General features: G+C 39.1%; 1 protein-coding gene across 1 annotated transcript in view; it reads left to right on the top strand.

The window, feature by feature from the left end:
• GCC2 (GRIP and coiled-coil domain containing 2) overlaps nt 1-8,906 on the top strand; it is a 31,893-nt gene extending 22,987 nt beyond the window's left edge. Inside the window, exons 19-23 of the mRNA XM_039714170.1 lie at nt 277-494; nt 1,877-2,071; nt 2,887-3,026; nt 3,804-4,005; nt 5,089-8,906. Coding sequence (XP_039570104.1) covers nt 277-494; nt 1,877-2,071; nt 2,887-3,026; nt 3,804-4,005; nt 5,089-5,159 — 826 coding nt within the window. The 3' untranslated portion in view covers nt 5,160-8,906. The remainder of the gene's footprint in view (nt 1-276; nt 495-1,876; nt 2,072-2,886; nt 3,027-3,803; nt 4,006-5,088) is intronic.
• Nucleotides 8,907-15,175: the final 6,269 nt, after the last annotated feature.

Genomic DNA, 15,175 nt, shown 5'->3' with positions numbered 1-15,175 from the left:
TTATTTCCCAAAGATGTCTGAATTTTTTGTTCTGGAATAGAATTCGAGTTTATATAGCACAGTGCATTCATATAGTAAGTAATGTGTAGCTTTTTCAGTCTCAGATTTTCCCTGTAAAAAGAGGACTTTAAATGAAAAAAGTTGCACACATAGTTGTTCTAAGATAATCATACACATGAAAATAGAAAACTGCCTCAAACTGTAAAAATTTTGAAATGTAAAACTTAGAGTGTTTTGCTGCTTGTGTCTTACTGTTTGTGCATGCACTGTTTTCAGACTCTGCACAATACAGTCTGAGAACATGGTCATCAAAACAGAGCACGCCCAGGCGCTGGGTCAGCTGACAGCCCAGAATGAAGCGCTCCGGAACAACTTCAGAGATCAGGTCAGGAACCTGCAAGAAGAGCACAGGAAGACAGTAGAGACACTTCAGCAGCAACTCTCCAGAGTAGAAGCTCAGCTCTTCCAACTCAAGAGTGAACCAAGCACTAGAGGTAACTTCCAGGCAGAATACCAGGTTTTCATGGGTTAGTTACCAATTTGTGTACCTCAGTCTGAAACTAAAATGTGCTTGCAGTGTTTGATTCTGTAAAATCACCAGCAACCTTTTCTGGGAAATCTGCAACGTGCTGTATCAGCCCACAGACACCAAGTCAGGAATGCATATTTGTTTTTATTTACTGTTGCTTCAGAATCCTAAGGTACTTGAATACATCCAGAGGAGGGCAGCAAAGGTGGTGGAAGGGCAGGAAGGACTGTCTTATGAGGAGCAGCTGAGGATTCTGAGTTGGTCTGGTTTGGAGGAAAGCAGTCTGAGGGCAACCTCATGACTGTTTTAGAGATTCCTGAGTGGGGGAAGTGAGGAGGGAAGTGCTGAGCTCTTCTCCCTGATATTCAATGATAGGACATGGGATTGGTTCAGAGCTGCCATGGGGAGGTTCAGACTGGACATTGGGAAGCATTTTCTTACTGAGAGGGTGGTCATACTCTGGAACAGGCTTCCCATTGAAGTGATTGATGGCCAAAACAGAGGCATTTTAACAATGCCCTTGATAATGTTTTAACTTTTGATGTGGTCAGGCAGTTGGACTAGATACTTATTGTAGGTCACTTCCAACTGGAGCTATTCTGTTCTAGAATCTACACCACTGATACTTATTCTGCAGTATCAGACAGATGGAGTGAAATTACTTTGAAAATATTTGTTTTTCTTATCATGTTGTCTCAGGTTTTGGAGCATGCTGGACATCTGTCTCAAGTATGAAGTGTAAAACTAAAGAAAAGTGTATTTGAAACTGTTTTAAGAATTTTGTTTGTATACATGCTGTTTATTATACTTGCTATTTGATCCTTCTTCCAATTTAAGATTTTACTGTCTTCAATCTCAAGTGCTATTTTTGTAGCTGTAAAGTTACTAATCAGGATGTAGTTGGACATTTCAGCAGTAGCAGTTGCAGTTGCTCAGATGTTATTGAAGTAGAAGGGTTATGCACACAGTAATAAAACAAAAGAATTTACACTTCCCACAGGACTGGTTGAAACAAAAGCAAATTGTTTTGCATTAAAGGTATTTGTTACTCTTACCATACCTAAAACACATATTCAGGGAGATGTGCATGAAGGTTTCATAGTAAGTGAAGTAAAAATTGCCAGTCAAGTTTGGGTTTAGAACCAGACTTTGACTAGAGTGGCCATTTGGAGGTGAAAGACAGTATTTTAGTATTATAAATGTTACGTGCATATCTGGCTTTTTCTTTTGGCTTCATCTTCCCCAGCATTTTGAAGACTATTTTATGTACCACTCTCAATCCCCAGCAGTCACACCTAGAAAATAGCCCTCCCAATTTCATTCTGAACATCAGTAAGTATCTTCCAGGTCCAGCTGTTTCAAATCCGGCAACAAAGAACTTGAGGGAGCGGCGGAGCACTGACCTTCCTGTGCTCGATGTGCACTCTGTGGCTAGGGAGGAGGGAGAAGGTATGGAAACAACAGACACAGAGTCTGTGTCCTCAGCCAGCACCTATGTTCAATCCTTGGAGCAACTGCTGAACTCGCCAGAAGCAAAGCCTGGTAGGTAGGGCGTGGCTTTCAGAAGTGCTTGCCTACATGGGTTGCAGAAGTTCATGCCCTCAAAATATTTTAGAGCATTGTGTTTTCATGCTTTTAGGTGCAAGGCGCAAGTCTAGTCAAGTGCCACTGAGTTTACACTGTCCTGAGTTTTTGTAGGGGTTTTGTCATTGATTAAGGACTTAGAGTAGGACATTTCTACAGGTTTTAGTGATTTAAAGATGTCATATTTCTGAGCTTTTAAAGGGAAAAGACTGGGTGAGCAAGTCAGTGAATAGTTACAGAAAGTTTTGTATTCTGGATAAGTCTCTGCTAGGGACAGTTAAGTGCTGATTTAACCCTGTTAGTGAAAGTATAAAATTTCTGTTTTTCTTAATGAGGCTTATTAGAACAGTACTTTATTCATAAGTTTTTTTTTCTAGGAAAGTGAAATCCAGCATGAAAAAGAATGTTTTAGGAGTCCCCAAAAACCAGAAAAATACATGGTAGCATATAATCCTGTTTTCAAAGTCTACTGAACACTTCATGGATAAATGTTGAAAATCTTCATTTATGGGTAGGAAACAAGGAATAAGTTAAAACCAGGTATCTTGAGGTACTCTAGAATTATTTTGCCAGCCACCTTCTAATATATAAACAGAAATAGATCAGAAAATAAGCATGCAGCAACAGCGTTGATGCCTGTTAACTCTGCACTCTGACTTCCCATGAATTCTGTTCATAAGAAACTACATTAATCAAGCCCTGATGTTAAGTTAGTATGAAATAGATGCAAGTGCTTTTTCCTTCTCTTAGTTTTCTTTTCCAATTAATTGCAGAACCATCTCAGTGGCAAGCAGATCTCACCAAGGATGAACTGATTCAGAAACTAAACACAACAACTAAGAGCGCTGATCACTTGAATGAATTACTTCGTGAATCAGAAGCAACCAATGCTATCCTGATGGAACAAATAAAGGTTAGCAGACACACAAGAGATGTGAGGACAGCTCTAATTTCCATGGTCTGTTTCTTGGACCAAATATTTTTCAGAAAATCCCTGCCTATAAAATTTTGGTGATGTAAAACTTCATTTGGGAGGGGCTTTTATTCCACAGGTCTAATTAGTGCTTCTAGAGTATACTTTAGTTTTTTGGGTTTTTTTCCACCACAGTTTCTGGTTGGCTGAGGGAAAGGGGGAGAGGAGTGCAGGAGTAAAAGCTTCTACAAAAAAACTTCAGGAGTTGGGAAGTTTAATGTTCAGTAAAGAGTCTGTACTATTTTCACTTAGATAAAAGCAGTAAATCCAAAGGGAAGCATTGTCTGGTTTTTCTTTCTGTAGCCTGTTTTAGCTGTCTTAAGTTAAAAGAAGACACATGAACTAGTATATCAGTGATCTTTCCGAAGACATTTCTAAATGTACTATGCTTTCTTTTGTAAAATGCTTTTAAATTAATGTCATTGATTTCTGAGTTATTTAACTGTTCCACTGCTACTACTCTGTTATCACTGATATTGTATCTCTATACTGCACAAATTTTATCCAAAAAGGGCATTTTTAGTCAATAAGTTTCTCCTTACAACATTATCACATATTTAATTTTCACTGAATTTTTGTCCTGAATATGTTGCTAAACATGCATTATTCTTTTTGAAGCAAGCTGCATAATTCATTTTTTAGCTCTTCAAAAGACTTTTGTTCAATTACTCATTAAGTGAGGCAAGCAGTATTACATATTTTTTTCCTCATCTGCAGCTTCTTAAGAATGAAATAAGAAGATTGGAAAGAAATCAAGAGAGAGAAAAGTCTGTGGCTAATCTAGAATACTTGAAGAATGTTCTATTGCAGTTCATATTTCTGAAATCAGGAAGTGAGAAGGAACGGCTGCTCCCAGTAATAGACACCATGTTGCAACTCAGCCCTGAAGAGAAGGGGAAGCTGGTAGCAATTGCCCAAGGTAGGTTGTGTTCAAAATACTGGCACAAAAAAGAGGAAAAGTGAAAAAGGATAGTTCTGTGCTGTCTGTTGTGTAGACCTTTGAGAAAAAACAAAACTTGGTATCATAAAGCCAATGAACTGGTCATAAAACCATTTTCTTTGTTAGGAAGTTACTATTCAGTTTTCAATAAACAGAACAAATACCATAAAATTGACATAAAATATAATTTCTTCTGAAACATTCACATTTTAGGAAGACAATGGTAAGTTGAAAAATTTAATCTCTTCATGTTTTGAGTAGAGTTTAAAAATTTTGTCAAAATAGATGTTTATATAATTGAATTATTTTCTTTGCAGATGTTCTAGACAGATAGCTAAAGTGGTTCTTTCAAGAAAGTACTGCAGATCTAATACTAGTTTCAATATAATACATTTAAAGGTATCTTAAAATATGCTCTTTATTGAAAAAATAAAGTAACTGGGGAAGGACATAAAAAGAGTTAGGCATTTGCAAGAAATAAGCACTGGATTTCTGTGTACAATAACATTCTATTTCTGCTTCAAATACTCTCAGCACTTGTTTTTCTCTTAAATGCTTTTTAAGATATTGTCACTTCTCAATGGCAGTTACTGTAGCTTCTTGTACTTCATTAGCAGCTGAACTATACTTTATCTCAGAATTAATATAAACAGTAAGCAACATATGTACATATCAGAACTTAAAACTTATGAACAAAATCACATTAAAAAGGGAAGTGTTCAAGTATTGCATTCCCTGATAGGCTGTGCATTTGGAAAAATAAGATGTAAGTTAAGTTCGTAGCATGTTGATGTTGTTCTGGCCCTCTAATGAAGACTGATTGGATTTTTCTGGAGAATGGTGATAAACTATCTTTTTCAGACATTCTAAAGTACCCAAAATAAAGTGGACTTGGTGGTACAATCCATGTCTATGTCAGCCCAAGAGTGAATTCCTTTCTCACCAAGCTTTAGGGAGCATTTGAAAAAGGATATGGGGGCAAGGATATGTAACCAAACAATGCACTGTCTAACATAATAAATGTCTAACATAATATAAAATATGTTTTTCTTCCTCCTTCAGGTGAAGAAGAGAGTACCTCACGGCCTTCTGGGTGGGCTTCGTACCTCCACAGCTGGTCAGGACTTCGATAAAACAGTGGAAACACTGAATCTTTAAAAACATTCCACAGCTGCAAAACTGAGAAATCTTACTGTAGATCTGTTGGTGTTGTAGTGTTGAACTACAGGGTTTTATTTTTGTGTGTTTTTTTCAGCTTTTTAGGCTCCACTGAGAAAGAAGCCTGCAGTAGCTCTGAAAGATGGTCCTATGTTATGCTCTGGCAGCAGTGAACTATTTTTCTTGTAAATGTTAAAGCTGATAATAAGAACTATGATAAGTGACAAATTAATTGCAAATAGCTTGGAAACAGAATTTGTCAACCTGTGATAACTCTTTTGATATCAGTTTAGAAGTTTGACCTTATATTAACTGGAATAACTAGAGTTTAGATTTTAAGCAGTTAAAAGTGTTTACAGTTGCTTTCACATATCACTGTCAGCTAGCTAATCTATATGGTTAGTGTTACTCTCTGCACATTTAAGAAATTTAAAATTATTTCCTCTCTTGTGATGGCTACAGTATGTAAGATAATTAAGAAACAGAAAGGGCATTTTCTGCTTTAAAGTTGTTATCTTTCTTAAATTATTTTGCTTTTGCAGAACATGAAGGCAAGAGTTCACAAAATGTAGAGGGTGCAGATCTGTATGAAATGCAGTGCTTGTCACACCTGGGCATGGTACTGTAGTAGAGATTAATGGCATCTATGGAAGCCTTAGGATAGTACTCCAAGATTCAGAGGTCCTAAGTGAGTTGACGCTTTGTGAGAAACAGCTTAAGATAGGGCTTTTTAATCTGAGGTTGGAAACTTGTGGAAAAGACCAGGAAGAAATGTTCCATTACTGTAACAATGTCTCTAATTGGATGACAAGACTGCTCATACTGACTTAGTAATAGTGAAGACACTAAAGAATGAATCTGAGCCCACAGGTCAGACTCCTAACATTAACTTCTGAGAGAAAAGAATGAAGCTTTTGTCAATAGATGCATTTTTTAAATGTTCTAATGATTGAAGATCTTATTCTCTCCATTACCTGTGTGTATGTACATTGTTTGCGCAGATATTTGCACAGATGAGATGGTCTCTGTTCCAGGTTACTCAACAGAATGTTATAGGTTTTTCCCAAGAAAAATAAATTTCTACCATCTCTTCTTCTATTATCAACACAGCACCTCTTTTTACCTTCAGTTGTCTTCTCCCTCATACAGTCCATAAAGCCTTTCACCATCTTAATTTATTTTGAAGGTTTTAAAAAGCATACACACATGTTTGAATCCTGCTTATGTTTAAACCAGAGTCTTTCTGTTTTTTTCACTCATATTTTCATATTCTCTGTGCTGTTTTACAGAGAGTCTTTCCCTGGTACCCATACAAATACTAAACAGGGTTCTTCCTTTCCTGTCTACCTTAGCTCGGAGGAAATGCTGATTGTTCCTTTAATATTGCCTTATTTCAGGCTGAGATTAATCTGAACATATGAACAGCAGAATGGCAACATATTGAGAATAAACTTTTCTGTAAGTTTGCCTTTGGTTTAATTTTTTAGTTGTTGTATCTATTTCAGTACACAATCAACAAAGCCAACAGGCTTCATTTAGGTATTTTAATTCCTTTCCACTGTCTTAGGCACTTCTATTTTCTTCCCCTTCAATATATATTTTAACTGGAACCTTTATGGTGTGTGCTACTGGGGAAAACATCCTCTGGGAACTTTCAGAACATAGAACTGATCTACAGTAGTGTGAGGGACAAGTCTTTTAGGTGTCTGTAGGTAGCAAACAGAGGGCGGTGTATAGACTTTCTTGCATTTGCCTTTGGAATGATTTGGACCAGATCTCAGATGCTGGCTTACAACTCCTTATTCAGCTGGATTTGGTTAATGTTACTGAGAAGAATGCCAAAACAGCAACAGGAGAGATTTGAAACATGTATAAAAATAAGTGCTTGTCATCCTCGTGCTGTGATTGTAACAATGGAAGCACATGAGTAGAAGGGTATGGCTTTGTCTCACTTAGTTCATACTCTGTTTGCTGCTGACCTGATTTCTGCTATTGCTTAAGAGCTGTGACAAGTTCCTCTTAAAATGCACATATTTCAGAACTGTAAATTATTGAACATTGTAAGCTGTGAATAAAGGTGTGCAAGTAACATGTATCACTGGCTGTATGAAATACCAGTTGCTTATTGACTTCTTTCAAGTCTGGGTTGCATGCTCACTGTTTTTAGTAAAACTTGAGTACTTATGAATGGAGTGAACAGCTTGCATTAATATATTTTTTTTTACAATGAAAGATAGAGATCTTAATTAATGTAAAAATATTTTAATAATTGTTACTAAACTGTTTTCTGTTGTTAAGATTGCCAGAACTTACCTATGTGGCAATAAACTGACTGTAAGGAAATAAAGTTTAACAGACACTTGAGCAAATGGCATAGAAGAACATGAACTGAGAACAGGATTATTTTGTAAAGAGAACTTTTTATATGTCATATATTTGCATTTTAATGTACAGCATTGTAGCTGTGATTTGCTTTCAAAAAGCAGTTTAAGGTTTTAACTAGTACTGCTACTTCTTGTTATACTGTGGTGCTCTTTTTTGGAAGAGCACTGTGTTGACTTTGCTTTCTGGTTCTTTTTGTTTTCTTTACAGTGCCACATCTATTAGAATGTTTCACAGAAAATATCACCCTTTGCCCAAAATGTTTATAAGCTTAGGACTGATTTGTATCTTTTAACAGCCTGCCTTCAGCCCAAGCATAAGGAAGCCATAATAATAATAGTAATAATAGTAATTCTTCTGTCACTATACAGATTATATATTAAGTAAAAAGCAAAAATGGAGTGATTCAGGGTTCCCAAACCTGCGCTGTGGCTGAATTTTCAGCTATCTAATGCTGACTTAGAAATGGGTTATCTGTCTTTCATTTTCCCTTTACCCAGAAGGGAGACTCATCTGTGCAAGCAAAAGTGCTCCAGCTGAAAGACAGGAAGGTCAGAACTTGTGAGGCTGTTGTATAGATATGGCCAGTTGCATCTGGGGTTCAGGATGGCCAAAGGGAACCATGTTAGAAATTATACACAGGAGAGTAAGGTTGTTTTTTGTCTTTCATGACCCTCCTTCCCCAAAGTATAACTGTGAGAATACAGGGCTATATTATTTTCTAAATTTAAATCCTCCTTCGTCCATCTGCCTCCATCTGTTTGCTGTGATAAGAGATGATATATTACGAAATTGTGGAGGAATGCCTAAAAATTCTCCTTATTTTGTACTAAGTGACTTTGAAGCCAGTTTAAACATATATGCTTCATTTGGCTTATGCCTTAGCTTCACCCAGTGCACCAATACTTCCTAAACTACCTGCTAGTTCTACTATTGTTGGTACTGTGAAAATATCTCCCTTAGAAGCCTTGCAAATAGCAGTCACCACTCACAAGTTGAGAAACCAAATGTATGAAGAGATAAAAATATATTTGTTGTAGTAATCTCAGAATTGCTAGTCTGATAAGTATTTTGTTTGGAAATATGTTTCTGGTGGCCTTTTCATGTGGCCATCACTTCAATAAACTTTATCTTTACTCAACAGAGTGACTTTTTTCCCATGAATGCCTGTTCTTACCTGAGAAAATGCTACTCAGGTGCAAGGTAGAAAACAAGGACTGTCGACCATTGTATTGAAAAGATTTTATGGATCTGGTATAATATCCAGAGCCTCGGCTTTGGAAGGCAACTACAGCAATGGATTCTTCTGGGTGAACAGAAAAGAAGTTGGTTTGTTCTAGAAAAAAAAAAAAATTAAAAACTCATTTAAATTACTTCAAATGTATTATTGTCACCAGCAATCTGACAATATTAGACGTGAAGGAGAGGAGGGTTGCAGAAACTCCTAATGGCCTTATTAGCAGAATTGCATTTAGTGTGTTTGAGTACTAACTACCTTATAAATCAGCACGTTTCTAATTGCACTCAGCTTTGAAATGGCCATAATTACCTCTTCCCTAATAGGCTGTGATGATTTTTCTTTATCTGCATAATTGTCCTAGTGCAAAGATTACATGCTCAGTGGATAAAGAGGTGTTTGGTTTGATTTAAGCAAGGGTTTGGTGTGTTTATTTTCTTGCCAACCATTTTTCTTAGACCATGCTTATTACAGAAATACGTGGTCAGAGATGGGATCATAAGCTGTGCAAAGAAGACATAACAAGTGGATATAAGGGTCAAAAAAGAGAGCCTGGTACTGCCAGTCCACTTCTAACAGCTTTCACATAAGTTTATATATGCTGTGGGGAAGGGAAATAATCTCACTACTTTTTAAGTGAATTTGGTTAAAATTTATCATACAGTTGTGAAAGGATGAGAAGATGCATCTTAAATTCAGGTGTTTCCTTCCTTTCCTGTGTTTCTCAGGCTCATTCTGAGGATTCAGGCTGGATTGAATAGTGAAGACTGAGAATAGTAAGTATGGAAATAAACATCAATTACTGCTCCAACAAATCAGCATGCCTTGGTATTGGCAATTGTTTTTTCACTCTCAGTTGAATGCCTAAAGGCTTCTTAAGAATCCAAGGTAAATGTAATGAGTGTCAAAACCAGTGTTCTCTTTTGGGCATGGGCACAGTCCCCGTCCTCCCACAGCAACCTTTGAAAGTGTTTTAAATTGATAGACACATGATAGCAGCTGTGTACGAGCATAGGATTTTAGTGGGGTTTATTGTTTCATTGCCTGAAAATTGAAGCTTGTTCTGAGAACACTCAGACTGTTTCCTGAGGGGAGATACATATTAGCTCTTGGCTCTCTTGCCCTTTGCAGCGTGCAGAGCATCTCAAAAATAAAAAGCATAGAAACCATTATAGAGTCTCAGAAAAAGGCTTTTACGCAAATGCTGTTTTACTGTTATTACTCCCCTTTGTGGAGTTAAGTTGCTGATGCTCAGCATTACTCTTGCCAAGGGAGAAGGCCAATTGCATCATTTTGGCTTCAGCATCCACATATTTATACAGACTAGTTAATGCTCCTCTCACATCTAGTCACAGCATTGGCTTAAACCTGCAGCTGTGGCAGTCCAGGTGAAGCTGCCCACCTTTGCAAGGGCACAGGTGGGTGGTCCCTCTGCTCTAGGGGCAAGGGCTACAGCCTCTGCAAGGGGATAAAAGCAGATGGTGGCGATAAAAACCCTAAACAGCTCCTGTTGTTGACGTGGCAGCTCTCTGTCCCTGCCCTGACTACCCACCAGCCTTTCTCTTGGAAACTGGTTAAACCAGTTGATTGCAGTGGTGGATATCTTGCAGGAAGAGGATTTTCAGAAAACGTAGAAAAGCTAAGGCTAGGTTTTGTAACATTCTGGGAAAGATTGGAATTGCAGTTACAAAAGACTTGAAGTAGAAAAATTACACACTTTTACTATAAAAAATGAGAGAGTAATACCATGAACTCCAAGAGTCATTATTTCTCAAAGTACCTGTTTTGTGGTGCTGCCATAAGTTTTTTCTTTAACCTTTACTGTGTCTACACAAGTACTGATCTTGTAATGAAGCAGAAATTTATGCTGCTAAATATGGAAATTTATTGATCAATTTTGCAGAAATTTGAGATTGATCAATAAAATTCATATCCTTGGTTTTGCAGTCTCCTTCTCTCTTCCAAGAAAAAATTATGCCAAATATACTAGGTGTGTCTAAAATGCTTGAAGCAGAAATCTGACTTCTTTTGTATGGATGTCAGAATGACCACTAAAATGTCTTCCAGTATTCTGAGCAAACTACATACTGTTTTTAATAATAGCAATGTTTTTTAAAGATATCAAATAGTGGTCAAAACTTATTTATTCAGTTGATTAGTGGAGTTAATAATGTTGAGAAAAAATGTGAAACCTAAATAATTTTTCACCTCTTAATTCATTAGCAGCTTTACTGAAATATTTAGCTAGACACATGTTCAAAAATTATTCCTACTAACGTGGTCAAACTTTTCTTCACTGTTGCTTTAGCTTCATAGCTTTGGAAGTGTGACATGAACACTGACACAGTTTACAATTTAAATCCATTGATTATATTAAGGTAAACAACCATGGGGCTGCTCTGCTAGCAGGCTCTCAGAGTCAGAACAGGGTTAGATTGGATATTAGAAAGAAATTCTTTACTGTGAGGGTGGTGAGGCCCTGGAACAGTTGCCCAGACAAGCTGTGGATGTCCCATCCCTTGAAGTATTCAAAGCCAGGTTGGATGGGGCTCTGAGTAACCTGGTCTAGTGCAAGACATCCCTGCCTGTGCTTAAGGTCCCTGATGTTTAAGGTCCCTTACAACCCAAACCATTCTATGAATCTACCATCTGCAGTTGCATGAAATTCTGGAAGAAAGCAAAAGCTCGAGCAAATACCACAGTTAGAAGTTACTTACTCAGGTCTCTTCATAACACTCTGGCAAAATCATAAAATACTTTTTCATTTCCAGAAAAATAACTTATGTAAAGATGCTGATATTTGTGATTAGAGACAGGCAGTCAAATTCTTTGACCAAGCAGCTGCCTTCTTATCAGCCCTCAATAATCCTTCCTTTCTCAATTCTTCCCCAGGCCTACAATAATGGCCAATAATGCTTGTTCAGTGTCAGCAAAGCTGATCATGCATTTACCTCTGAATAAGTAAAGGCTCTGTGCTGTCACTTTAGAGTGACAGAATCGTTTAGGTTGAAGAAGACCTCAGAGATCAAAGAGTCCAACCATTAAACTGGCACTGCTGAGTCCATGTCACTAAAGTGTTACTGCCAGCTGCAGTACAATAAGTTTGGTATTTCAACAGGGATGGAAAATGTAAAGTAGTCTGGAAACAGAACATCACAAGCATATGCCTGCTTAAAACTGCATTTTACACTGGTCTTAAAGGGAGAGATGAGAGTTAAAAAAAAAAAGCATGAATTTTGTGATTAATATGCTGGTCTGGAGACATGGAGTCCAAATTCCCTGTTTTGCCACACACTTCCTTTGTGAATTTAATTTCAGAGTCTCTGTCTCTATTTCCTGACTTGCCTGCTGGGGATAATGGCACTTCTGTACCTGATGCCAAGTACATTAGCAGCACAATGTTAAACTTTGTGATGGGTTTGTAAGCTGAAATAAGTAGGCAGATTACCATATTTTCTTTAAACTGCATAGGAAGAAAATTGTCATAGCCTGCATTATATTGGAACAGAAGGAATGATCTCCTTACGAGTCTGTGGTGTGTGTTTTGTGAATCCTATTAAATTACTTGCTTAAGTATTCTGGACTGAATTTTACAAGTTAATTAGAATGCCAGTATGGTATAATACTATGTAATGGATAATTAATATCAATTAAGAATTGTTATTTCTGTTGTAAAGCAAGACAAAACAAAAATTTAAATCAGCCCCCAGGCGCAAACTTGCTGCAAAGTGCAGACAGTCTGGGGAGGGAAACTGTGAAACTGAATTCCTGGCTTTTCTTGGTACTTAGCGTTTCCAAAAGCTGCTAGTACTTAGTGTTTGGCATTTGTACATGTTTGGGGAAGGCTCTCCCACTCTCTATGAGAATGCCTTTGCTACTTTGAGATTATATTGCTAGCAGACCATGCTTTAGGGATTTCATCTTTAAAAGCCCTGGAAAGTTGTACATGATGCAATTCACTTGCTGTTAAATCCATTAAAGTGCCCTCCAAAGGAAGCGCCACAATGGCTACGTTTGTTGGCTGGCACTGCTTGTTAATTATTTCCAGAATTTACTGGTTTGAAGCTTGCAGACCTGGAAGTTGCACACCTGCCCAGCCACCTCCCTGCCTTTCTGGCTGTGCTGGTCAGAGGTGCTGCTCTTTAGCAGCCAGGGACAGCCACCTCATACAGCTCCCCAGGAGGATCAGCAATGAGAGGGACCCTGAAATCCTTGCAGACAAGCTGAGGTTAATTAAAGACATTCATGAAGCTGCCTACAAGTAATGGCAGACTGCCCAAAGCAGATTAGAAAAAAACTAAAGGGTTGTATTACCTTCAGCTGGCACAGAATGAGTACTTACTTATTTAGGGGATATAAGGAAGCTTTGCTGATAGACTTATTAAAATGGGTGGGTGTTTTGGGGTTGGGTTTGGTTATTTTGTGTTGTTTTCTTTTCTTTTTTTTAATGGAGGGGGGGGTGTGATTGGTTTTTCAACATAATCACACCATTGTTGAGGTCGGCAAGTACCTCTGGAGGTCATTTGTCCAATCTCTCTGTTCAAGCATGGCTTCCTACACCCAGATTCCCTCAAGCACAAGTGGCTATGGAGTACTTCAAGGGTGGAGGCTCCACAGCCTCCACAGATAACCTCCACCAGTGTTCAGTCACTCTCACAGCAAAAATTTCCCTGATGGTCAGAAGGAAACTCCTATATTTCAGTTTGTTTCCCCTGCCTCTGTTCCTGTAACTGGATTCCACTGAAAAGATACTGGCATTGTCCTCCTTTTACCCTCTCTTTTCAGATATTTTTATTAATAGGTAAGATGTCTCTGAGCCTTCTCTTGGGCCTGAGCAGTCCTAGCTCTCTGTCTCTCTCCAGGAGAGGTGCTCTAGTCTCTAAATAATCTTGGTGGCCATTTGATGGGTTCTTCCAGTATGTCCATGTCTCTCTTGTACTGGGAAGCTCAGAACTGGGCTGAGCCCTCCAGGTGTGGCTTGACCAATGCTGAGTAAAGGAGAAGGATCACATCCCCCTCTTCTGGCAAATCATCCCTTCCCTTGTCAGCCACATACTCTCTTTTCCTCTTTATGCAGAAATGTATTCCCTAATACATGATGCTAAAGTCTTGCTGTGTTTGATTCCTCGTCGTGGCAAGCAAAACTGAACTCTGTCAAGGAGAAAAATAACAAATAAACAAAAGTACTACAGGCAGTCTGAGTTTCCACAGCTGTAGTCCTATCTAGAACCATGCTTCTGGCACCACCATCAAATACCTCTTGTGCATCATAGCCCCCAAAATTACATTCTTTTCCTGGTTCTGATGGACACCAAAGTAGATTGCTCCATGTCTGAATTATTTTTCCTGATCTGTGCTCACTCATCCCTGTCTATGCTGATCTTCACTGGCTTAACATATTCCTTTGAGCTGTCTTCTTGGAGCCATATAGATATTTCCTTAATCCTGGCAGGAAAATATTTGCATTTTTCATTCCAACCCACCACTTCCTTGTTCTGATAGTAAGGATGGCAATGGGTAGCGATACAAACAGCTCAATAATACCACCTTTTCTATTACACTGCTTTCATTTGTCCACAGTCTGCCTTTGAACCTTCCCTGATTTGGAACGAGGTCACTTCAAGTGAAGTGGAAGGTTTGGCCCTGGGTTTGGCAGCGTTGGACGTAACTTTCTTACATTTACTTCATAAACTTCTGAGCCTGAGCGAGGAGCTAGCCTTTCCCCACGCCATTGCTTATTAATGCTCTTACATGCTTAGAAAACGTTGATCTAAACCGGACCCCGGCTCCAGCAAAACTCACCCAAGCATATTTGGCGCCCCAAGGTGTGGCGGCAGCTTTCTTGCTACAAATTATCCTGCACTACCCAACCGCGTGCAGGAAACGGTGAAAATACTTGGAATTGTTTTGACAGCAATTGTCTGTTCTGGAAAAAGAAAAGAAGAAAAAAAAAAGACGAAGAAGAAGAAGAAAAAAAAAAAAAAGCCGAAATACACAAAACCAGCGACAGCCGCTCCCAGGCACCTATTTCACATAACTCTGCGGGGCGTTCCGGCCGCCGCATCTCCCGCAGGGCTGACAGAGGAGAGGAACGATCCCTCCCGCGGGTCCTGCGGGAAGCACATGGGGCAGGGGGACCCCAGCTCTTGGCAGTGACTCCCGTTCCCTTCTCGGGCAGGCCGGTGGGATCCCATCTCCCGGCGGTGCCTGCCCTCTTTCCCGGCCGGGGGATCCCATGATCCCGTCTCCCGGCGGTGCCCGCCCTCTTTCCCGGCCGGGAGCGCTGCGATCCCGTCTCCCGGCCGTGCTTCCCCTCTTTGGCCGCGCGGGGGCGCCGCGGGGCGGGGCGCGGCGGGCGGAGCGCGCCCCCCG

This window comes from Passer montanus, unplaced genomic scaffold (genome assembly GCF_014805655.1).
Source record: "Passer montanus isolate IOZ18808 unplaced genomic scaffold, ASM1480565v1 scaffold3, whole genome shotgun sequence".
Taxonomy (NCBI): Eukaryota; Metazoa; Chordata; class Aves; order Passeriformes; family Passeridae; genus Passer; species Passer montanus.
This window is presented reverse-complemented; position numbering and strand designations above follow the sequence as displayed.